Source organism: Sciurus carolinensis, chromosome 15 (assembly GCF_902686445.1).
Source record: "Sciurus carolinensis chromosome 15, mSciCar1.2, whole genome shotgun sequence".
In the NCBI taxonomy this organism is placed as follows: Eukaryota; Metazoa; Chordata; class Mammalia; order Rodentia; family Sciuridae; genus Sciurus; species Sciurus carolinensis.
This window is the reverse complement of record NC_062227.1, coordinates 40660179-40680678: the sequence shown is the minus strand read 5'-3', so window position 1 is coordinate 40680678 and position 20500 is coordinate 40660179. Positions and strand designations below refer to the sequence as shown.

Here is a 20500-nt window from a genome sequence, read left to right as displayed (position 1 = left end):
TTTTCTAATTTATATCTAAGATTTATATCCAAATCCACAATTGATATTTGTCCATAGTTACTTCTTCTGTACAATTGATGTTGTTTCACTATTGATTTTATGCTTATTTCATTAAAATATATATATATGCTTATTTCATTAAAAATATATATAAATATATAATATATATATATATATATATATATATATATATATATATTTCTTTTTCCCATGCTCTGAAACAATTTTAAAATACTCCGTTATAAAACAGATAGTCAGGGTGCAAACCCAGACCTGATGAATGCAGAGTCCTTATTCATAATCTCTGAGCTGTTCCTCCAACTGGGTGTACTTGGGTTACTTAGTTTGGCAAAGCAGCAACTTCATTGGTACCAGGTGATCTTCTCTTGTTTTAACCTTGCTTGATTCACTTCTATTTTTCTGAGTTTACTTTTTAAATTATCTCCTCCTTCTGTCCTTATCAGCTCCTTTGCTAAGCTTACTTATTCTTTTTTCCTCTGAGTCAAATGCTATTTTCTAACATTTTAATCAATAAACTTTGTGTCTGACATATTATGTCTTCCTTTCCATATTTATGCAAAATCTTAGAAAACGTGAATTTATCACATTCCTTTGGTAGCCACACTGGCCTTTGAAAGTATCTTATTCTTTTCCTCGGAAAATATTTGTGACTGTGTAGTTATGTCTTTCGGTACTTTTTTAACCTCAATGAGACATCTTCTATTTTCACAGTCTAATTTGGGCATTTGAAATTAATCTTTAAAAGATGGTGACTGACCTCCTTATTGCTTAAATATGCAGTGTTCTTCATAACTCTAAAGGAATTCTCCTCTTCCACTTTCACAGTTTATACTTTTGAGAATCATGTTCAGGAAAAGTGTACATTTTTTCCTTTTTTTACATCCTGAAGGATTACATAATCAGTAGAGTAAATTAAGAACTGTTCAGTTATATTTCTTTTGCTTAGTAAAACTTGCAAACATTGTTTCGTTAGTTGGTTTCTCTTATTATTGCCTTGTTGAGTTTTGACTGTCAACAAAAATACACATCACTTATTCTCTTCATTTGTCTGTGTGACAGCTTGAGAGGTTTACTAAGTGTAAAGCACTTATTGTATGTTACCACAGTAAATGTCATTCTTAAAACAACTGTACGGACCAGAAAACTTAGATCAAGAATCTTTCCAAAAGTCACTTGATGCCAATGTATCACAGACAAGATTTGAACCTATGTCTCTGGTTCCAGGCTTGTGCTGTTAAGTATTGTGTTAAGTTGCTTCTCTTAGCTGTGACCTTGGAAATAGTGTTTCTCTCTGCCTTACTAACAGTTACTCAAACACAATGAAAGTGAAAGCACGTAGCACACTATAGGATGTTACTATTTAATTCTGAAAAGTCATACCATGTCCTTGGGGGCAGTATTACAATTTTCTATAGCATGACTTTTCCGTAATGTAGATCATAAGTTTATGCTTCCTTTACCTGAGTCCTGGATGATCTCTTCACCTTGGTGTTTTCTTCCCATGTCAGTGGCAACAGTAGTGCATGTGGACTTGAGTGAGGACAGCATTTGATCATTGTCAACACGGAGGACTCTTAAGTTCCATCTCCACCGAATTGCGTGTCCTCAGGAGTTGTTAACATCTCAGAGCAGATATGGGGTATTTTTGAACAATTTTTATTTTTTCATTGGTGCATTATAATTATACATCGTAGTAAGATTATGATGCCATATTCATATATGCACACACAATGAAGAATTTTTTTCAAATAATGAATAAAGAACAACTGAGGTGGCAGAGAATTTACATTCTTTCATTAGTCATTGAGATTCATCTTGCCAGATTTCAAATCTTTTACAGAGTCTTAAGCAACTAAGGTAATATCCAACTAAAACCTTGAAAAATTGCCTAAAGGAACTCTAAAGCTAGCAAGTTGTTCTGGATCACATAACTGGCCCTCTGCTAGTGTAGCAGCTCTACCCTGTATTTCTATCAACCTCACATTTCCAACATTTGCCCTTCCACTCTGCATGGTCCTGCCAGCACCTATCATTTGTTGAGATGATGTTTGTTGGCATCAAAAAGCAGATAAGAGTCCTCTTTCCTTCTTGACTCTTCAGTTTCTGGGATAGTCATAAAAAATAAAAAGATTCACATATATTGTGTGTATTCTATGATTCAAAAATTTTCTTGACTCCTTAGGACTCATGATTATTAATATCTCATTCTGTGAATACCTAAGATTATAGTAAGAACAGGTTAAAAACAATTTTGCTTATCAGTTTTGATTTTGTTCAATGGTTAGCCAGTGGTTGTTTGGATAAGCAGAAAGAGAATTAGAGATTTTAACTTTACTGTGTAGTGGAAAATAGTGTTTTATGGGTTTTGCCAGATTTACTATCTAAAAACCAATTACTAAGGTGTTGACTTAAAAATTTGCAGAGACTGGTGAACCAATTAAGTAGCTTAGTTCATCTGAGGGATTATAGCCAGCTGGTTAAGGAAAGGGACTTGAACCAGACAACCTGACTTCAGATTCCAGCTTAAACACATACTTTTAGCCTTAGGAAATTCAGTTTATCTCTCTCTTTTCCAGTTTCCAGTTCTGTAAAATGGGGAGGATGATAACACCTACCCTATAAGGGTGTGTGGATTCAGTGAATTTATCTTCACTGCTCAGAACAGGGCTGTGTATTACAGGACTGTGTATTTAATGATGAGTACCATTAAGACCCTCATGTTCCTTTGACTTCTCTGTGTTTCCTCTGTCAGGTTTTCACAGGATAAACTATAGACAATTGCCCAAGTATTATCATCAAATTGTCAAAAACAAAATTTTCATAACTGTAAGTTAGTGAGGGAACTAGCAAAAAGACAAAGGAGATTCCTAGGAAGAAAGGGGGCCCTGGATGGTTTTTGATTAAAGGAAAACTGTTTTGAGATGACTTGGTTAGAAGCCTAGTAGGATAATGAAAGCAGACACTGGGAATATCTCTTCTATCAGACAGAAAATAAAATCACTGTACCTTTTGAGTTTTGTTGAAGTTAATATCTAACTTTAAAGAGTTGTCAAATGCCTAGGCCCTAAGTCAGTAGCAAATAGTCAAAGTTGCTTTCCCAATGGTCCTTAAGGTCAGTCTTTTAGATATTGTCTTCATTTTGTGATATTTCCAGGTTCAGAACAGTTTTCCTTAGTAAGAAAGAAATATAAAAATATTTTAGGAATGTCTTTTCTACAACTTTATAAAACTATCTACATAAAGTTTTGGATGACTCTTTCTTACTAAAGATTCTTCAGCTCAGGATCACCTCTGTCCTTATAAGGAATAGAAGTTAATATTGAAAAAATGTGAGAGTGAACTTATTCAGCACTGTTCACATTGACAAAAGTTCACTTGTTATTTGAAGTAGCAAATGTATTTTACACTGATGTGGATATACCTTTTATTTTAAAGCCACTGAATTATGAAGAAAACCATCAAGTGATCTTAGAAATTGGAGTAAACAATGAAGCTCCGTTTACTAGAGATGTTGCAACCAGAGTGCCAACCATGAATCGAGCTTTGGTTACAGTTCATGTGAAGGATCAGGATGAAGGACCTGAATGCAGCCCTGCAGCTCAGTATGTGCGGATTAAAGAAAACTCAGCAGTGGGGTTAAAGGTCAATGGCTACAAGGCATTTGACCCTGAAACGAAAAACAGCAATGGCTTAAGGTACAAAGAAATCTATAACTGTGTATTAATGATACATTTGTCACAATTGAGACAGTTCCTTATTTTAAAACATATTATGATACCAGAGTTTATTCTTATTTTTTTTAACAGATACAAAAAATTGCATGATCCTAAAGAGTGGATCAGCATTGATGAAATATCAGGGTTAATAACAGTTTCAAAAGTCCTGGACAGAGAAGTTATGACTCCCAGAAATGATGTATATAATGTTACAGTCCTGGCAATAGATCAAGGTAAAAAAAAAAACATGTTTTCATCTAATATTTTTTAAAGCAATGGGAGAACAAACTGCACTCATTCCTGTGCAGAATTATATTGTGATAAGTAAATGCAATTCTTAGAAATTACTTTGAAGACTGTTCTTATCTGTCTTAATCATCTAACAAGGTGAAACTGGTTGGCAATAAAAACACATCTCTTATTATCTGTATACTCCCAAGATGTATGGTAGGACCTCAAATGCTTATGTAGCTCACTATATTAAAGGACAAAGATAAAACTTAAATCTAGATGAAATGGTCTCATCAGACTCCTTCAGATCTCTTTGTCTCACTTTAATTTGAGCTTCTAAATATTACAGCTGATTATTAGGTCAAAATTATCCTTTCCTTGAATTATGTTCCATAAGTATCCTAGAATGTCCCAACTCTGATTTCAAATTAAAATTAAAATGTCAATGCCTAGACATTACCTTAAACTAATTGAATCAGAGTCTATGAGCATCGCATATTTTAAAAATCTCCCTGAATGGTTTAAATATGTGCTGGTATTAGAATAATTTTCTGTAACTACTCCACTGCTTATTAACATTTGCACCAGGAACTCAAGAAAATAGGGTTTGCAATTTGTATTTATTATTTGGTAGTAATTTTGATAAAAGATGTGTTGAAGCTTTGAATTATTAACAGTAGTAATCATTCTAAATTATGAGAGAGTTTATTTTAAAGAACCAGTACATCATTGGAATTGGAGAAGATCATGCTAAGTGAAATAAGCCAGTCCCACAAAACCAAAGGCTGAATGTTCTCTCTGTTTTGTGGATGCTAACCTAAAACAAGGGAGATTGTGGAGGGGGATAATGGAAATCCATTAGACTAGACGAAGGGAAATGAAAGGAAGGGAGAGAGGAGGATAATAGGAAAGAGGAGAATTAATTGGTTATAATTTTTCTAGCTTTGTATTTGTGTAGATGACCAGGGTAACTCCACATCATTTACAACCACAAGAATGGGATCCTAAGTAGAATAAGTTATACTCTATGTATGCATATTCTATCAAAATACATTCTACTGTCATGTATAACTAAAAATTTATAAAAAGAACTGATACGTCATATATAGATTCTAAATGATTTTTTTTTTTTTCTCTTAAGAAACCACAAAACAAGAATTGAGAAGCAATGCTAAACCTGGTTTCTTCCTCTTCTCAGATGGCAGATCATGTACTGGAACTCTCGCAGTGAACATTGAAGATGTGAATGACAATGCACCAGCATTACTTCAAGATTACATCGTGCTTTGCAAACCAAAGATGGCATACACTGACATTTCAGCCATCGATCCTGATGAACCTGTCCATGGAGCTCCGTTTCATTTCAGTTTGGCAAATACCTCTCCAGAAATCAATAGAATATGGACCATCAACAGAGTTAATGGTATTTAGTTAAAACTCATGATATATATGCTCTGAAATGAAAGAATAACTAGAGGATGGAATTACTTGTTTACTTACATAAAGCATAATGCAAAATTGATATTTAGGAGGACAAATTATCTTTTATAAATACTGTGTGGTTATTGGGTTACATATTACAAATGAAATGAAGGGATTCATAACTTCTATGCAAGCAAAATTTACATTTACAAGACAGTCAAAATACGTTTTATTAAAATATTGGGCAGCAGTTTATTGTTAAGATAAACTTTTCATTTTGTTTTTTAATTCATACCAGTAAAGTACAGAGAGACCAGAAGATGTGTAGTTTAAATTGTATTGTAAGCAGGCTCTGGAAGTGAGGAATCTGTGTGAATGAGGCAAACATTACTCACATAGTGGAATATGAGAAGGGGCCTGAAACCTCCAAGAGACACCTCCTATGATCACAGTTTCTGGGGGGAGTATTGTTCTGTATTTCATTCACATTTCACTCTGTTGTTTTACTATGTCTTCTTCTTTTTTTTTGTGTGTGTGTCAGGGATTGAACCCAGGGGCGCTTAACCACTGAGTTTCATCCTTGGCCCTTTTCATATTTTATTTTGAAATGGAATCTCACTAAATTATTCAGTGCCTCACTAAATTTCCGAGGCTGACTTTGAACTTTCGATACTCCTACTTCAGCCTCCCAAGCCTCTGGGATTTGTCATTTTCTTTTATGAAACTGAACTTTTGAATATTCTGTCCCTTCTTCCTGAAAAACCTCCTTTCCTGTTTTTTTTACTTGATATTGACTTAAAATATTTGTCAAACACCTACTATTAGGCAGTGTTCCAAATCCTGAGGATATATATATATATATATATATAGAGAGAGAGAGAGAGAGAGAGAGAGAGAGAGATGAATAAGACAGACACAATCCCAGCTGGGATGCTCAGCCTCTGTGAAGTCTTTCTTGAGGTACAAGGAACAGCACTGCAGCCTTATACTACCTGCATTATTTCACCTTTCATCTTGAATAACCACATGGGTACTATAAGATTTGTAATCCTTTCTTATTTCCAGTACCTAGTCTAGTGCTTAACAGTTCCTAACTGCTTAAAAAGTGTTTAATCAATATTTGATTAAGCAGTGCTGCATCTAGATTTAGGTCCTATAAAGTCGACATGGGTGACTGGAGGATAATTTGAAGAGGGCAAAATTGAGTGATAAGTAATATCAGAGACTGCACTTCTGTGAAGAAATAAGACATGAAGATGACTCAACTGGTGATCTTGAAGGAGAAGAGGGACTTGAAAGTCTCGCCCTAGACATTTGTGGTCCTGAGGTCTTCCAAATTAACCCAAGTAGTAATTCACATTCCCTAGGGGACTTTCAGGTATGAGATACAGCCAAAACCCTCCAAGTTTTTAGAGTTATAACTCTGCATTTATTAAGACTTAGAAATTCCAGATGACTTCTGGTATGTGCATTATGCTACTTGGTGATATTTTTAAGTCTGTTATAAAAATTCAAGGAGGTTGTGATTACCACTGAAAGTCTGTGAAGTTTTAAAAGTAAGGTATTAATTAAGATCACTGGGCAAACTGACTCTCACATTAATAAAAACAAACTGTTATGATGTTCATTATCTATTTTTGTGTCAGTCTTATAATTAGCCTGAGTGACACAGTCAGTTTTCTGGTGTTGAGATTGCTTCCAGATGTAAGGCATTAATCATGAAAGATCTACTGAGAGTCTTAGAAACTTTCCTTATCCATGAAGATAATGGACAGATACCAGAAGGTAAATGGATAAGAGAATGCAAATTTTTTATGTGTGTATGAACTGGTACTAAAGAAAACTGCTTGAGATGTATACTAAGATTCAATCTAGCATCATTAGTTTGCATAGATAAGGGAATATTAAATATTGCTGGGTCATTCCATTGCCAGATTATTTTTTATGTTTTTTTCTTTTTCTTTTTATGGTGCTGGGGATTGAACCCAGGGCCTTGTGTATGCGAGGCAGGCACTCTAACAATTGAGCTATATCCCCAGCCCACCAGATTATTTCTTTAGAGCATTCTTTAGAGTTACAAGGGGTAATGTGTTAAGTAATAGTAGTCCTTGAAAGGGTTGGAGATATTTCTCCATTTGTTTTTATTTTCATATGGCTTGCAATTCCTAAGAAAATGCCTTTTGAAACAAGTATGGTGAAACAGATGCTAAGGGAAAAATACATGATCATTGAAAAACAATTTTTTTAATAAAATTTTTTTACAGATACAGCTGCCCGTCTGTCATACCGGAAAAATGCTGAACTTCAAGAATATATCATTCCTATTACTGTAAAAGACAGAGCGGGACAATCTGCAACCAGAAACTTGCGAGTTGATCTCTGTGACTGTACTCACCCGAGTCAGTGTGCCTCGACTTCAAGGAGTGCAGGAGTCTCACTTGGAAAATGGGCCATCCTTGCGATATTACTGGGCATAGCACTACTGTTCTGTAAGTATTTTCACTTACATCACGCTCACATGCATAATAGAAGATGTAGGCGCAGGAAAGGTCTTCGAAAAGTCAGCTCGTCCAAGTGTCCATCGGGTGTGAATCTCCTCAAAAGTTCCCTTTGTATTATAATCTGAGTTTGTTTTGAGAACTTACTGTGGAAGGAAACATGCTCTTTTTTTTTTTTTAACCTAGGTCAATCCTGGGGCACTTAACTCAGGGGCACTTAACCACTGAGCCACATTCCCAGCCCAATTTTGTATTTTATTTAGAACCAGGGTCTCACTAAGTTACTTAGTGTCTCTGTTTTGCTGAGGCTGACTTTGAACTCATGATCATCCTGCCTCAGCCTCCCAAGCTGCTGGGATTACAGGCATGTTTTTCTTGAGATAGAAAATTCCATAACTTGAATAGAATTATTACTATTTTTATTATTATTTTTTGATTCATTGTACACCAATGAGCTACAACTTTCATTTCTCTTGTTGTACACGAAGTAGAGTTACACTGTTTGTTTAATCATATATGTACACAGGATAATGATGTTTGTCTGATTTTATTATCTTTCCTCCCCTCTTCAATTATTACATATTTTTTTATACTGCACAATTTCTATTTTTTGTTCCTGGTGCTACCACCTTTTAGGGCTCAATAGAAGAATCTAAAACTTCTGATATGAAAGTCCACAGAAGCCTTCCATTTCATGTCTTCTCACCTTTCAGTCAGGCTGAGGGGAGATGTTCAGATCACAGAAATCTCATCTTGGGTTTATCTTGCAAATGTTGAATTATATTAGCCTCCCTTGAGCCAGTTGTGTCGTTCCAAGGAGAACGACATAATTCCCTGCTGCTTTTACTTCTGCCCATGTACTCTAGACTGGATTAACTTTGTTCTGTGATAGAAGTAGTGCTTAAGAGCAGGATTCTGGAACCAGGTTGCTTGGGTTTGTTACTCAGCCTTATTACTCAAAAGCCATGGGTCCTGGGGCAAGTTATGTAACTTTAATTTTCTAATCTGCAAAAGGGGACAGTTGTAGTAACCTATTATATGGGGTGGCACTGAAGATTAGCTGAGCTAATGCACCTGAAATGCTTAGAATAGTGCCTGGTAAGTTTCTAATAAGTCTTCATTATTTTTCATCAGCTCAAATTAACATATATAATTTATTGGTTCTTTTGTATATATTTTGCATACATATTATATATATACACATATATTTTATGTATATATATTATATATATTATATATTTTATATATTTTATATATATTATATATTTTCTGGTATTTAGTAGATTTATATATATATATATTAAAATATATATTTTTATATATAAATATAATATGTATATTTATATACATATATAAAAATCTTCTAAATACCAGAAAAGGAGCACACATAGTAGGCAGGAGTTTTTACACTTTTCAATAAAGGGCCTGAAAGTATATTTTTTAAACTATGCAGGCCTTACAGTTTCAGTTGTAATTAATCAAATCTGCCCTTGAAATAAGAAAGTAGCCATAGGAAACATGTAAATGACAGACATAGCTGTGTTCTGATAGAATTTGATGCAGATGCTAAAAATTCAAATTTCATGTAATTTTCATTCATTCATTATTATTGTTATCACTTTGACTTTTTCAAACATTTAAAAATATAAAGTCTTAGCTCTTGACCATACAAAAACATATGGTAGGCTAGATTTGGGGCTGTAAATTTGCCAATCTCTTATAGGGATTTTAGATCATTGTAAAGAGTTATTGGTATTACTATTGGTTTTATTATCATTTGTTAATAAATGATATAGAACAACATTCTAGATAATAAGATGCAAACTAGGTTTAATTAAGTTTCTTGGCGAAGAATGTATTCTTAGAGAAGGGTCTGTTTTGCCATGTTTTCATATAGACTAAGCACCCTTTTGGGAATCAATACATCTCTTTAATGTCTTTGTCTTAAATGAATGTCAGTGATTTTTAAATGTGTTACTTAACTCATGCTTTAATGTGATGGACACAATCAACCCTTAAACCAGAAAATTATCAAATCATACATATGATCCTTCCAAATTTTACAATCTAAGTTAAGTTGTGGTTTATTAACTTGGGTCAAGAGAATTCATGGGAAACCAAGCTTATTAGTTTCATTTTTTTCCAGTGGGCCCTAAGTTATAAGAAATAAGGAATGATTATTTTATTCTATGTATGTTAAATTGTTTCTTTTCTTTTTTATTTTTTTAAACTCAGCTGTATTGCTGACTTTAGTATGTGGAGTTGTTAGTGCCAGAAAAGGGAAAAGTTTCCCTGAAGATTTAGCACAGCAGAACTTAATTATATCGAACACAGAAGCACCAGGAGATGATAGAGTGGTAAGTAATTTTTTTTTTGATCAATATTTATCTATCTCTTACAGTTTGTTTTTTTGAACTCATCCTAATGAAGCCATTCCAAAATTTAGGAGTTTATTTACATTTCTAATCAGGTCCAATTTTGTAAGCATAAATATTTGGTCTGTCAGTATTCAAATGCTTCTATAGTGGTATTTATTAAATTTGTTGAACCAAATTCCTTGTTTTAGATATATTTTTCCATTATATTTATTTATTTATTCATTCATTTATTTATTTTGAGATCTTTAAGCCAAATTTAGGAGCTGTTTTTTTTTTTTTCTTTTTTTTCATATTTTTAACTGGTTCATTGTAGTTGTAAATAATGGTGCGTTTTATTGTTACATATTCATTTATGTGCACAATGTAAATATATAATTTTCCAGAATCATTTATTTTTCTTTTTTTAGTTTTATGATTTAAAGCTGATTCTTTGATGCAAATTTATTGTGAAAATGTATTTTTGACTGCTCTCTTCAAATGGTCTCTTCTTTGAACATTTTATAATAGGATAAAAAAATTTTTCTAAAAAAATTTCAAGATAAGTAGGAAAATAACAGGGAGAGCTTTGTTTTAAAAAGTGTGATGAGGAGTTGGACATTACTGTCATCCTCTTTGCTTACAACTGCTTGCTTCTGTGTTTATCATTTTGTGAAGATATGAAAAAGCACTTACAAGGAACGTCTCTCCTCGTGGAACATAGAATCTATTTTTATGGAAAAGAGAAATAAGAATATGACAGTAAACCAGGGTGATAAAGCGCTGTTGGAATTCAAAGATTTCTATAATATATAAGTATAGTTTTATGGTTTGGATCAACTAAGGGAGGTTTGGGGAATGAGGTGTATCTTTCATTGTAACTTAATAAGTTGGGTCTGAAAGTGAGAAGATGATGAGAAGAGCTAAAGAGGGGGAAAGGAGTCTAAAGAATAATAAAGGTGATGGCAAAGTCTAGGGACTGTTCAGACAAATGGTGAATAACTTGCTTTGAAATGGAAAAAAACCACGTTGGAATACAGGCTTCAGCTTGAAGGTTGTAAGGGAGAGGTGGGAGCTGGGACTTTTACATGCCACAAGAAAGCTTTTGGATTTGTTTTCTTGGTAGGGAGAGCCAGTCAAGACTTTTCCAGAAGAGCATGACATCATGCCAATCAGTCCTGAGATGCTGAGTCAGAAGGGGGATCGATGAGAATAGGAAGCCATTGTGTGTGTGTGTGTGTGTGTGTGTGTGTGTGTGTGTTGGGGGAGGTGAAGGCTCCAGATATTCTGACAGTTTAAATATGAGATAACACTATTAGGGCAATGGAAATGTGAATATTAAAATAGGGATGAAAAAGACATATTTTTAAAGACATAAATGACAGACTGTTTATTGAATTTGAAGGACAAGGTAAAAAGTGTAGAAATGACTGTACACATGTCCTCTTCCATATCTCAGAGTGAGGATGCCTTTCTTATTTACCATGTGTCTCTTTTCACCTCCTCTCACCATCATGCAAAATGATAGTCACCTGTGCCTGACATGGCTACATGTGGAATGCTTTATCTCCATAATTATAAAATATGTCAGAAAGTGGTTTTAGTTAAGCCCTGAGTCATAGTAAGTTCTTATTTTATATCTGAAAATGGAGTGAATAAGCTTTTCTTAATATTTGTTCTTTGCCATGTGATGCTAGAGCTAATAGTTTTGGTTGGCCATTTTACCATATTTACATGTTCTCTGTTAGGAACACTTCTATTATTATTATTATTATTATTATTATTATTGATGTTGTTGTTGTTATTAGTATTATTAAAGTTCTAAAAAGGGCTTGGAATCATTCATTCATACCAGAACATAATTTTAGGCACATTTTTACAAACCTTAACAAAATTTCAGAGTGAATACATAAACTTCCTTAAGAACAATGAGGAAAGGTGATGATTTTAGTTTTGGATCAACGTTTCAGTTAAAAGTATTCAGGTGGGTTGATAGTTGGATAAAAAATCAGAAGTAAATGTGGGGAATTATTGACCTGGGTAGGGAGCAGTTGATACCCTGTGAAACTTTGGGGGAAAGCAGATAAAGTTGGGCAGGAAGAAACGGAGAATAGGCTAAGAGGAGGAAAGCTGGCACTGTGGGATCAGTGTCGCCACTGATAGCGTATTTTCAGTTCTTTCATTAGCTTGGGTATGTATTTATTATGGCAAAATCACACCATCATGGAGATTTCATAGTCAGGAATTAATTTTTTCTTGTAGTGGGATTTTACTGTAGCAGCATCCTAAATATGAGGTAGCACTGCCACCAAATGGCTACTTTTCAATTCTCTTTTTTGATTTTTTTTTCCCCCAAAGGCAACAAGATTGTGTGTATGACTGGTAGATATATCTCAGGTTAGGTAAATCATCTGAACTTGAATGTTTTCCAGTTTAGTTAAGAGACTCTACACATTAAATGGGAGAAACATTAAATGGATAAGAGGCTGGCACAATGGACGGTCTGATTGTAGTGGAGGTTCTTGTTGTGACAACAGAGTAATGGTGTATAGTCAGCTGACACAGCAAGGTTACCTCTGTAAATGAACTCCTGACCTGTGGCCCAGGGTGCTGAGTGAAGGTTCAGGGTTAAATTAATGTTTAATCAGTCTTTTTCATTTTAAAGTATTTCCTTGACTCTTTGTCCTTGTCTTTCTTCTCCTTCCTTCCTTCCTACCTTCCTTCCTTCCTTCCTTCCTTCCTTCCTTCCTTCCTTCCTTCCTTCCTTCCTTCCTTCCTTCCTTCCTTTCCTCCTCCTCCTCCTCCTTCTTTTTCTTTCTTTCTTTCTTTCTTTCTTTCTTTCTTTCTTTCTTTCTTTCTTTCTTTCTTCTTTTTTTCTCTTCTCTTCTCTTCTCTTCTCTTCTCTCTCTCTCTCTCTCTCTCTGTCTCTCTCTCTCTCTGTCTCTCTCTATGTCTCTCTCTCTTTCTCTCTTTTCTTTGAAACTGAACTTCTGGAAAGAAAAATATATATATACCTGATTTATCTATAGGTTTACTTCCTGTTTGCTCAGTACTTTTTGGAAATTTCTTAGACAAAGATCATTAATGACCACTTTTCCACTTTTTACTTACATTCAATGGGCATTTACTGTATTTGAATCAATTCTTATCATGCTCCAATAGTTTTCTTAAATTTCTCCATCACTCCCTCCTTCTCATAAGCCTGTTGGCATGGCTTCAGAGTCCTACTTCTTTAGCCCTCTGTGATCTCAGTGGTTGTTCCAGATGGATTCTATCACAATTGTGTTTCCCTTCTCCATACTGTGAGACGTGATTTTTCTTGTGGTTCTGTCCTTAACCCTTTTTTAAATTTTGGTCTACAGTTTTCTCTGGGTACCTCCATTATTCCTGTGACTTTGACTACCACCCCAAAATTAAGACTCCCAGAATTGTGTCTCCACCTCAGATCTCTCACCTGAGCTCCAAAGATGGATATTCATATATTCATCTTGGACGCTCTACATGTGTCTCAAATTCAGTTCATCACTCCATAGTTGACTTGCTCACTCTCCTCTGGCTCACAAGCACATTTTTCTTTCTTATTTCAGTGAATTATATTATTATATTTATCCAGTTGGCCAAGTAAGACACACAGGAGTAATTCCTGATTCTTCCCTTTGCTGCTCATCCATGACTCTGCATGGAGTTCATCCACGTTCAGTCATCACTATCTGCCTAGGTTTAGGTCCTTGTAATTTTTCATGTGGAATAATTCAAAGTCCCCATCTGATCTTCATGATACTAATTTGTCTCCATTTTATTTATCTTTTACCTTACTGTCTAGAGTGATATTTTTGAAGTGTGTTCCTCTCCGTAGTAAGTTAAAACACTTCACTGGGTCTCCATAATCTCATTGATAAAGTTGGATTTTTTAGCACATCATGGAGATCTTTCTCTCCTTCATCTCTCTGTGTGATCTTTTTCTCCTCTGGCCCTCGTTCTTCTCTCTGTGTGCCTGTCACTGTCTCTCTCTCTCAACTTCATGTGGTAGCCATTCTCAAGTCATTGAAGTTGAGAACCCCTGCAGGACCCCATTTTCTCTTGACTCTAGACCTCCTACAGTATTGCAATCTTCCCCCACTCCTACTCATCTTCATTCCCTCTGGCGCACAGTTTTCTCAGTCTACTCCACTTATTCTTTCTGAGATCAGATTTTAATGTTTTACCTCTGTGTTGCTATAGCATTTTGTGTTCACCTACGTAGCAGAGTAAACATATTCTTTAAAAAATTATATTTTTTTCTTATTGGAATAAAAACTTCTCGCAGACACTGAGGGACTTTTTTTTACTTTTGTATCCCTATGCTTTTGCATTCATAGTAAATATTGATAAATGTCTGTCAAAAAAATGAATGAATGCACAGAAGGTTGAATAAATGTTCTCTCCTTTGCCTTCTTGCTACTTTATTTGGAATTCGTTTCCTCCCAACACAAATGGTTTTATTTTATTTTGAATTGTATCATAGTGTTCTGCTAATGGATTCACAACCCAGACTGCCAACAACTCCAGCCACGGCTTTTGTGGCACCTTGGGATCAGGAGTCAGAAATGGAGGGCAGGAGACCATTGAAATGGTGAAAGGACACCAGACCCTGGACTCCTGCCGGGGGGCCGGGCATCATCACACGCTGGACTCCTGCAGGGGAGGACACGTCGAGGTGGACAACTGCAGATACACTTACTCGGAGTGGCATAGTTTCACTCAGCCCCGACTTGGAGAAGTGAGTTTCCCTAGGTGTTTTAACTTTGAAGTTTAAGAATTCTACTGGAGAACAACAGGAAGTTGAAATTAATGTGTGTTTTCAGAGATTGCTTTTCCACATTGTTCCATGTTCTTTCTCTTGCTCTGTCTAATCATTTTTTAAATAAGTTCTTTGATTTTGTTACATTAGCTACTTTAAAAAAACATTTCCTCCCTCATATTCACATAGTTTCTAAAATCCCATAAAACTAGAGATTTCTAGTATCCTTCATTAAAGTTTTAGGTGTGCATTTACCTCACGAACTCTTTGGATATAGAAGAAGAAAGTGAAAAAAAATTCTAGTTTGGCATGGTTACAAACTTCCCAAGTCAAATATGTATTTCTCTGTGAAAACACAAACATCTATATGCTGTCAAAGATGAAGATGATTTATGTGAAATATTTATTTATTTATTATTTGTTGTTTTTAGCTTTTAAGTTTACTCTACATTGACACATTATAATTGCATATTGATATGGGATATGGTAAGTGATGTTATGGTATCCATAAACAAAATCACCTGATAAAACTCTGTGTGTGTGTGTGTGTGTATGTGTGTATGTGTGTGTGTGTGTGTGTGTGTGTGTGTGTGTGTTAAGAACGTTAGAGATATGCTCTCTTAGCAATTTTGAGGTGTTTTTCAAATGTCACCTTATAGGAAATATTTTTAGTAGATAAAGCACTGCAGGAATATGAAGTGTTTTTATCAGAGGAAAACAAGAATGTGAAAGAAAGGAGGCATTAAATAAGGGTTTCTAAATCCAGATGAAAATCCCTTAAGAAGATCGTAGAAAATACTAATGCCAATGCTCCACTTTGAAAGATTCTAATTTAATTGATTTTGTTTCTTTTAAAAAATTTCTCAGGTCACCTTAGGTGTTTAGTCAGGATAGAAAGCCACTGGGTTAAATACTTTCGCTGGTGCTATGATTTTACCTCTTTGACCCTAGGGTACCATTGCCTCTGTAGCAAGGACTGGACCAGAAATTGTTAGTCCTTAGATGGATGATAAAGGGCAATATCCTGTGGTAGGACAGTAGATTATCATATGTCCACAGCATTTTTAATTTTTTATCAACTTGAAATGTTAATCCTTTATCTGCTTGAAGACAGTACTCATGTAAGATCAGGTTGAGAAGGAGGAAAGCTTAAGATACATTCTTAGGAGAGTTCTACAAAGTGCACATCTGGTAATGGGATTAATGAGAGGTAAGATTAACAAAGTCATGAAGAAAGGCACTCAACATTAGCCAAGCAAATGAACACCAGTTTAGAGAAAGGTGGGCATGCAGGTGGGGAAGGGGAGGAGGCACAGAAGTTTGAGAATTTGGCAGATAGGCCAGCAATGGGAAAAGATGTGGTCGGTCAAGTGTTTGACCTCTTCATTACAAAAATCCAGTTTTTGCTATGTGGTTTATGTTGATTATTTTTAATTTCAGTGAATTATTTTGTGCATTTCTGTATTTTGCCATGTTTTGATTATCTTGGAAATTTGATTCTGAAGTCAATGTGGTAATTCTTATGTACTCTATAACTGCATATAATAGTGATCTTAGTTAACATTTATTGTACAATTACTATATGCTTGGCATAGTAAGTGTCTATTTCATGCATTATTTCATCATTAATTTCTAAAATAATCATGTGAGTTTGTTCCTGTCTTTATTATCATTCTGGATATAAGGAGACTGAGACTTAAAATCTTATTAGTAACTTGTTCAAAGTCATACAGTTAGTTGGTAAAGCCATAAATATGATTCAAAACAAAAGCTGTTCAATAGCAAAGCTCAAATTCAGATCCTATGTATATTGTCTAGGGGGACTAGCCTGAACTCTAGATATAAAATTTAGAGACAAATATAATTATAATACAGATGTACTTAAATATAGCATTTGTATACATAATTTTTTATTTGTATGAATTATTAGAAATGTAAAATATATTGACTTTCTGATATGGTTGTAATATAGACCAATCATGTGCATTTTTTGTGTGTAGGAATCCATTAGAGGACACACTGGTTAAAAATTAAACATGAAAGGTAAATAAAAAATAAATTTCATGTTCATATGTTTAAGTTGTTTAAAACAATAATACAATCTTCTTTTTTTTTTAATTTTATAGAAATTGCATGTGTGCAATCAGAATGAAGACCACATGCCATCACAAGACTATGTCCTCACATACAACTACGAAGGAAGGGGATCTCCAGCTGGTTCTGTGGGTTGCTGCAGCGAAAAACAGGAAGAAGATGGACTTGACTTTTTAAATAATTTGGAACCCAAATTTCTTACATTAGCAGAAGCGTGCACAAAGAGATAATGTCACAGTGCTACAAGTAGACATGTCCTTGGGAGGCATTCTGGATGTTTCAAAATTATATACAGATGGTCCTTGACTTACCAATGGTCTGGCTTCCAATTGTTTGACTATATGATAATCTGAAAGCGGTACACATTCACGGGAAACTGTACTTTGAAATTTGAATTTGACCTTTTCCCAGGCTGGTAATACACTGATTGACACCCTTGTAATGCTGTGCAGCAGCAATGAGCCTCAGCTCCCAGTCAGTCGGGCAATCAGGAGGGAAAAGAACTGATGCTCCACAGGGTGTTGTGTTGCTAAGCTACGGTGTTTGGTAAATTAGGTGTATCAAATGCGTTTTTAGCTTAATAACATTTTCAGCTTATGACAGTTTTATTGGAACAAAATTCCATCATAAGTAGAGGATCATCTGTATATATAATGTATTTTTTTTTAGATTTTGAATTATACTACTTACCAAGTTTGTATTTTAGAAGCAATTTGTTACTTCTCTTTTCCAAGAAATACAAAATGATAAAATAGACACCTAGCAAATCTCATGCTGTAGTGTTGGAATTATAGTCTATAAAGGATCTACTCTCTAAAGATATTTTCTTAAAAATATGTTGGGTAAAAATTAGTTCAGAAATAGTGAAGCTATGCCAATATCACGTCACTATATTCTTGCATCAAATAAAAGGCTAAAAGATAGACAAGAAATGTTAAATATGAAGAAAGTTTTGTGAAAGAATAAGAGTAAATTAAATTAAAAATTGTGTTGCTCTGAAGAACTGAGATCAATCCTCTCCCCAATCCCACTATCAATTTCCTCATTTGACCTTGGAGGCAAAATTTGTTGAACTAGCCTAATTGAATGGCAATAGTCTATAAGAATATAGTTTGAAATTAACATGTATGGGTATGAAATTATTAATCAATGAAACATTAAAAATTAAATGAAAACAAAAAAGAAAATGATGACAACTTAAAATGAGGCTGGGATGTGGTTTGTTCCTTAATTACAATCTAAGGTTTAAAAAAACAGAGTTTCTTATGCCTAGTTCTTGCATACTATGTGTATCAGGATAGAGTTTATGTCCATGTGTGTAATTTGTTTAAACTTGTAAGCAAATTACACTTCTCCGGATTCAATAGAAAGAAAAGAGGGAACCAAGTGAAACAGTAGGTTTGTTTTGCAGTCTTACAATTTCTGCATCCACAAATTAGTAGCAGACAAGGAAATACCCACCATAGTCAGGACTCCCTGCTTTCTGGTGGAAGGTTCCAGAATAGGTATTTTTCCTGGGACTTAATACTAAAACCATTTTTTTAACTTCATCTCTGCTGAAATTAAATCTGTTATCACCATTTTTTTCTCTCTGTCCTATCTATGAATATCTTTTTTTATTTAGAACCAAGTAGCCATGTCTTCTAAGTCACAGTTTAGTGGCTACGTGGAGCCGGGAGGCAAATCCTCCTGAGACCATCCAGTTGGGAGTGAGTATCTGTTAACTCAAGCCCACAGACTGTTCATCATTCATGCTGTGTCCTAATCAGAAACAGAGAACTACAACATGTTTTCCCGACTCACCATCCTGTTATAAAGTGGCACTGGCTTGATTCAAGAAAATCCAGGCTTTGAGAGATATCTTCTTTTAATTCTCTGCCATCACTGTCTCCCAAACCTCCAGGAGACATTCACTTAAGTGCCCAATACTCCAGATTTTCAATCATCCTTCAGTGTGAATTGTGGTTTTTGTAATCAGTTTGCTGCGTAACAAGAAATTTTACATAGAAGAAATAGGAATTTCGAATGCATGAAAGAGAGATTGAGTTGTCCTTCGAGAACACAGTGGAGGGCAGGTCCAAGAGATCATTTTGGGAAAGCCCAGACCAAGTAGGGTATTTGGAAAGTCAGTGAGCAGTAGGCCTTTAAGGTCAAGGAGAGGCACCAGCTAAGGCTGGAAGTGGTAGTGAGGGTTGCGTGATCTGCCTCAGACACTTTTTTGTGCCTAGTCTTGTCTTTTCCTTCCCTTCTGAAGTCAGTGCAGCTGCCATTTGCTTGTGGAGCATGGTCTGCCAACCCCTTCTTCGTGTCTCTCCTTGTTTGGATGTGGTATAGGGGAGAGGGTGGACTGCGTGTTGAGTCTGAGGCATTCAGGATGGGTCTGAACTGGTTGTGGAGAACAAAGCAGGCATTCATGAGGAAGGCTTGATTCTCCCTGCAGCCCTCTGGCACAAAGAGGTCTTCCCCTAAAAGTGTATCTGAACTTCTGATTTGATTTTCCATTTTCTGTTTTCTCATTTACCACTGAAATCTAGGGGTTTTTAAGACTTAGATTTTTGATACAGTCATTTTCCAAAGCTTCTAATTTTAATGTAATCATTTTAACATGTAGAATTCTTCTTTTCTTCTATGTGTAAGGTGAAAATTATGCTATTTTCATGTGTAAGGAAATAATTTTTTTTAAAAAAAATTTCCATTTTTTTCCTTGGGTGTTTTAAAATGTAAATACACAGTTTTTTTTTTTTCTTCTTACATTTATAAGGAAACAGTTAACTGTCTAAAGTGCAATGGGGTTTATTTTGCAATGTCTTAAATAGAGCTTTAATTTTGTCATTAAAAGAAGTACTTTGCTTTAAAGAAACTTGGCAGGCTAAAATAAGCAAAGATTGGATGTGTGAATAGTATTTACAGACATACAATGTAATAAAACAGTGCTAACATGGTTTCTTGTCTTTACTGTGTTTACAGATTGAATGGTCTAAAATGCAAAACTGTTTTTGAGGTTAGCATGGAAATAGAAATCCTCAACAGAGTCATTATTGTATTCATGGGGAATATTTTGGAGAATAGGTTATTATCAAATTGTCAACATCATTAATATATATTATAATTTGGGAAATGATTGCTATTTTGAGGTACTGCTTTCTAAATGGGTATCTACCTATGTGTATGTTTACACTGGATTTTGATTTGTCATGAAAAGTACTACAAAGCAGTTATAATTGCAGTGTTCCAGAAATAGTACACTCATATAGGAGTTCTACTTTGTGGAGCAATGTAGTCAAGGATGAACATTATGAGTTCAAATAATAAAAATCCAAAAGAAGGCACTATTCCAATCTGGGTTCCTTCTCTTACTTGATAGAAAATGTTCAACTTTTATCA

At 34.8% G+C, this 20500-nt stretch overlaps 1 protein-coding gene across 3 annotated transcripts in view; it reads left to right on the top strand.

Annotated features, from left to right (window-relative positions):
* Dsc3 (desmocollin 3) overlaps positions 1-20058 on the top strand; it is a 49173-nt gene extending 29115 nt beyond the window's left edge. For 2 of the 3 annotated variants that reach the window (XM_047526573.1, XM_047526572.1), the window contains exons 11-17: positions 3457-3716; positions 3828-3970; positions 5167-5391; positions 7655-7879; positions 10124-10245; positions 14747-15001; positions 17149-20058. In XM_047526573.1, the coding sequence (XP_047382529.1) occupies positions 3457-3716; positions 3828-3970; positions 5167-5391; positions 7655-7879; positions 10124-10245; positions 14747-15001; positions 17149-17346 (1428 nt within the window). In that variant the 3' untranslated portion in view covers positions 17347-20058. Of the gene's footprint in view, positions 1-3456; positions 3717-3827; positions 3971-5166; positions 5392-7654; positions 7880-10123; positions 10246-14746; positions 15002-17022; positions 17066-17148 lie in introns of all 3 variants that reach the window. The other variant, XM_047526574.1, reaches the window with a different exon arrangement.
* Positions 20059-20500: the final 442 nt, after the last annotated feature.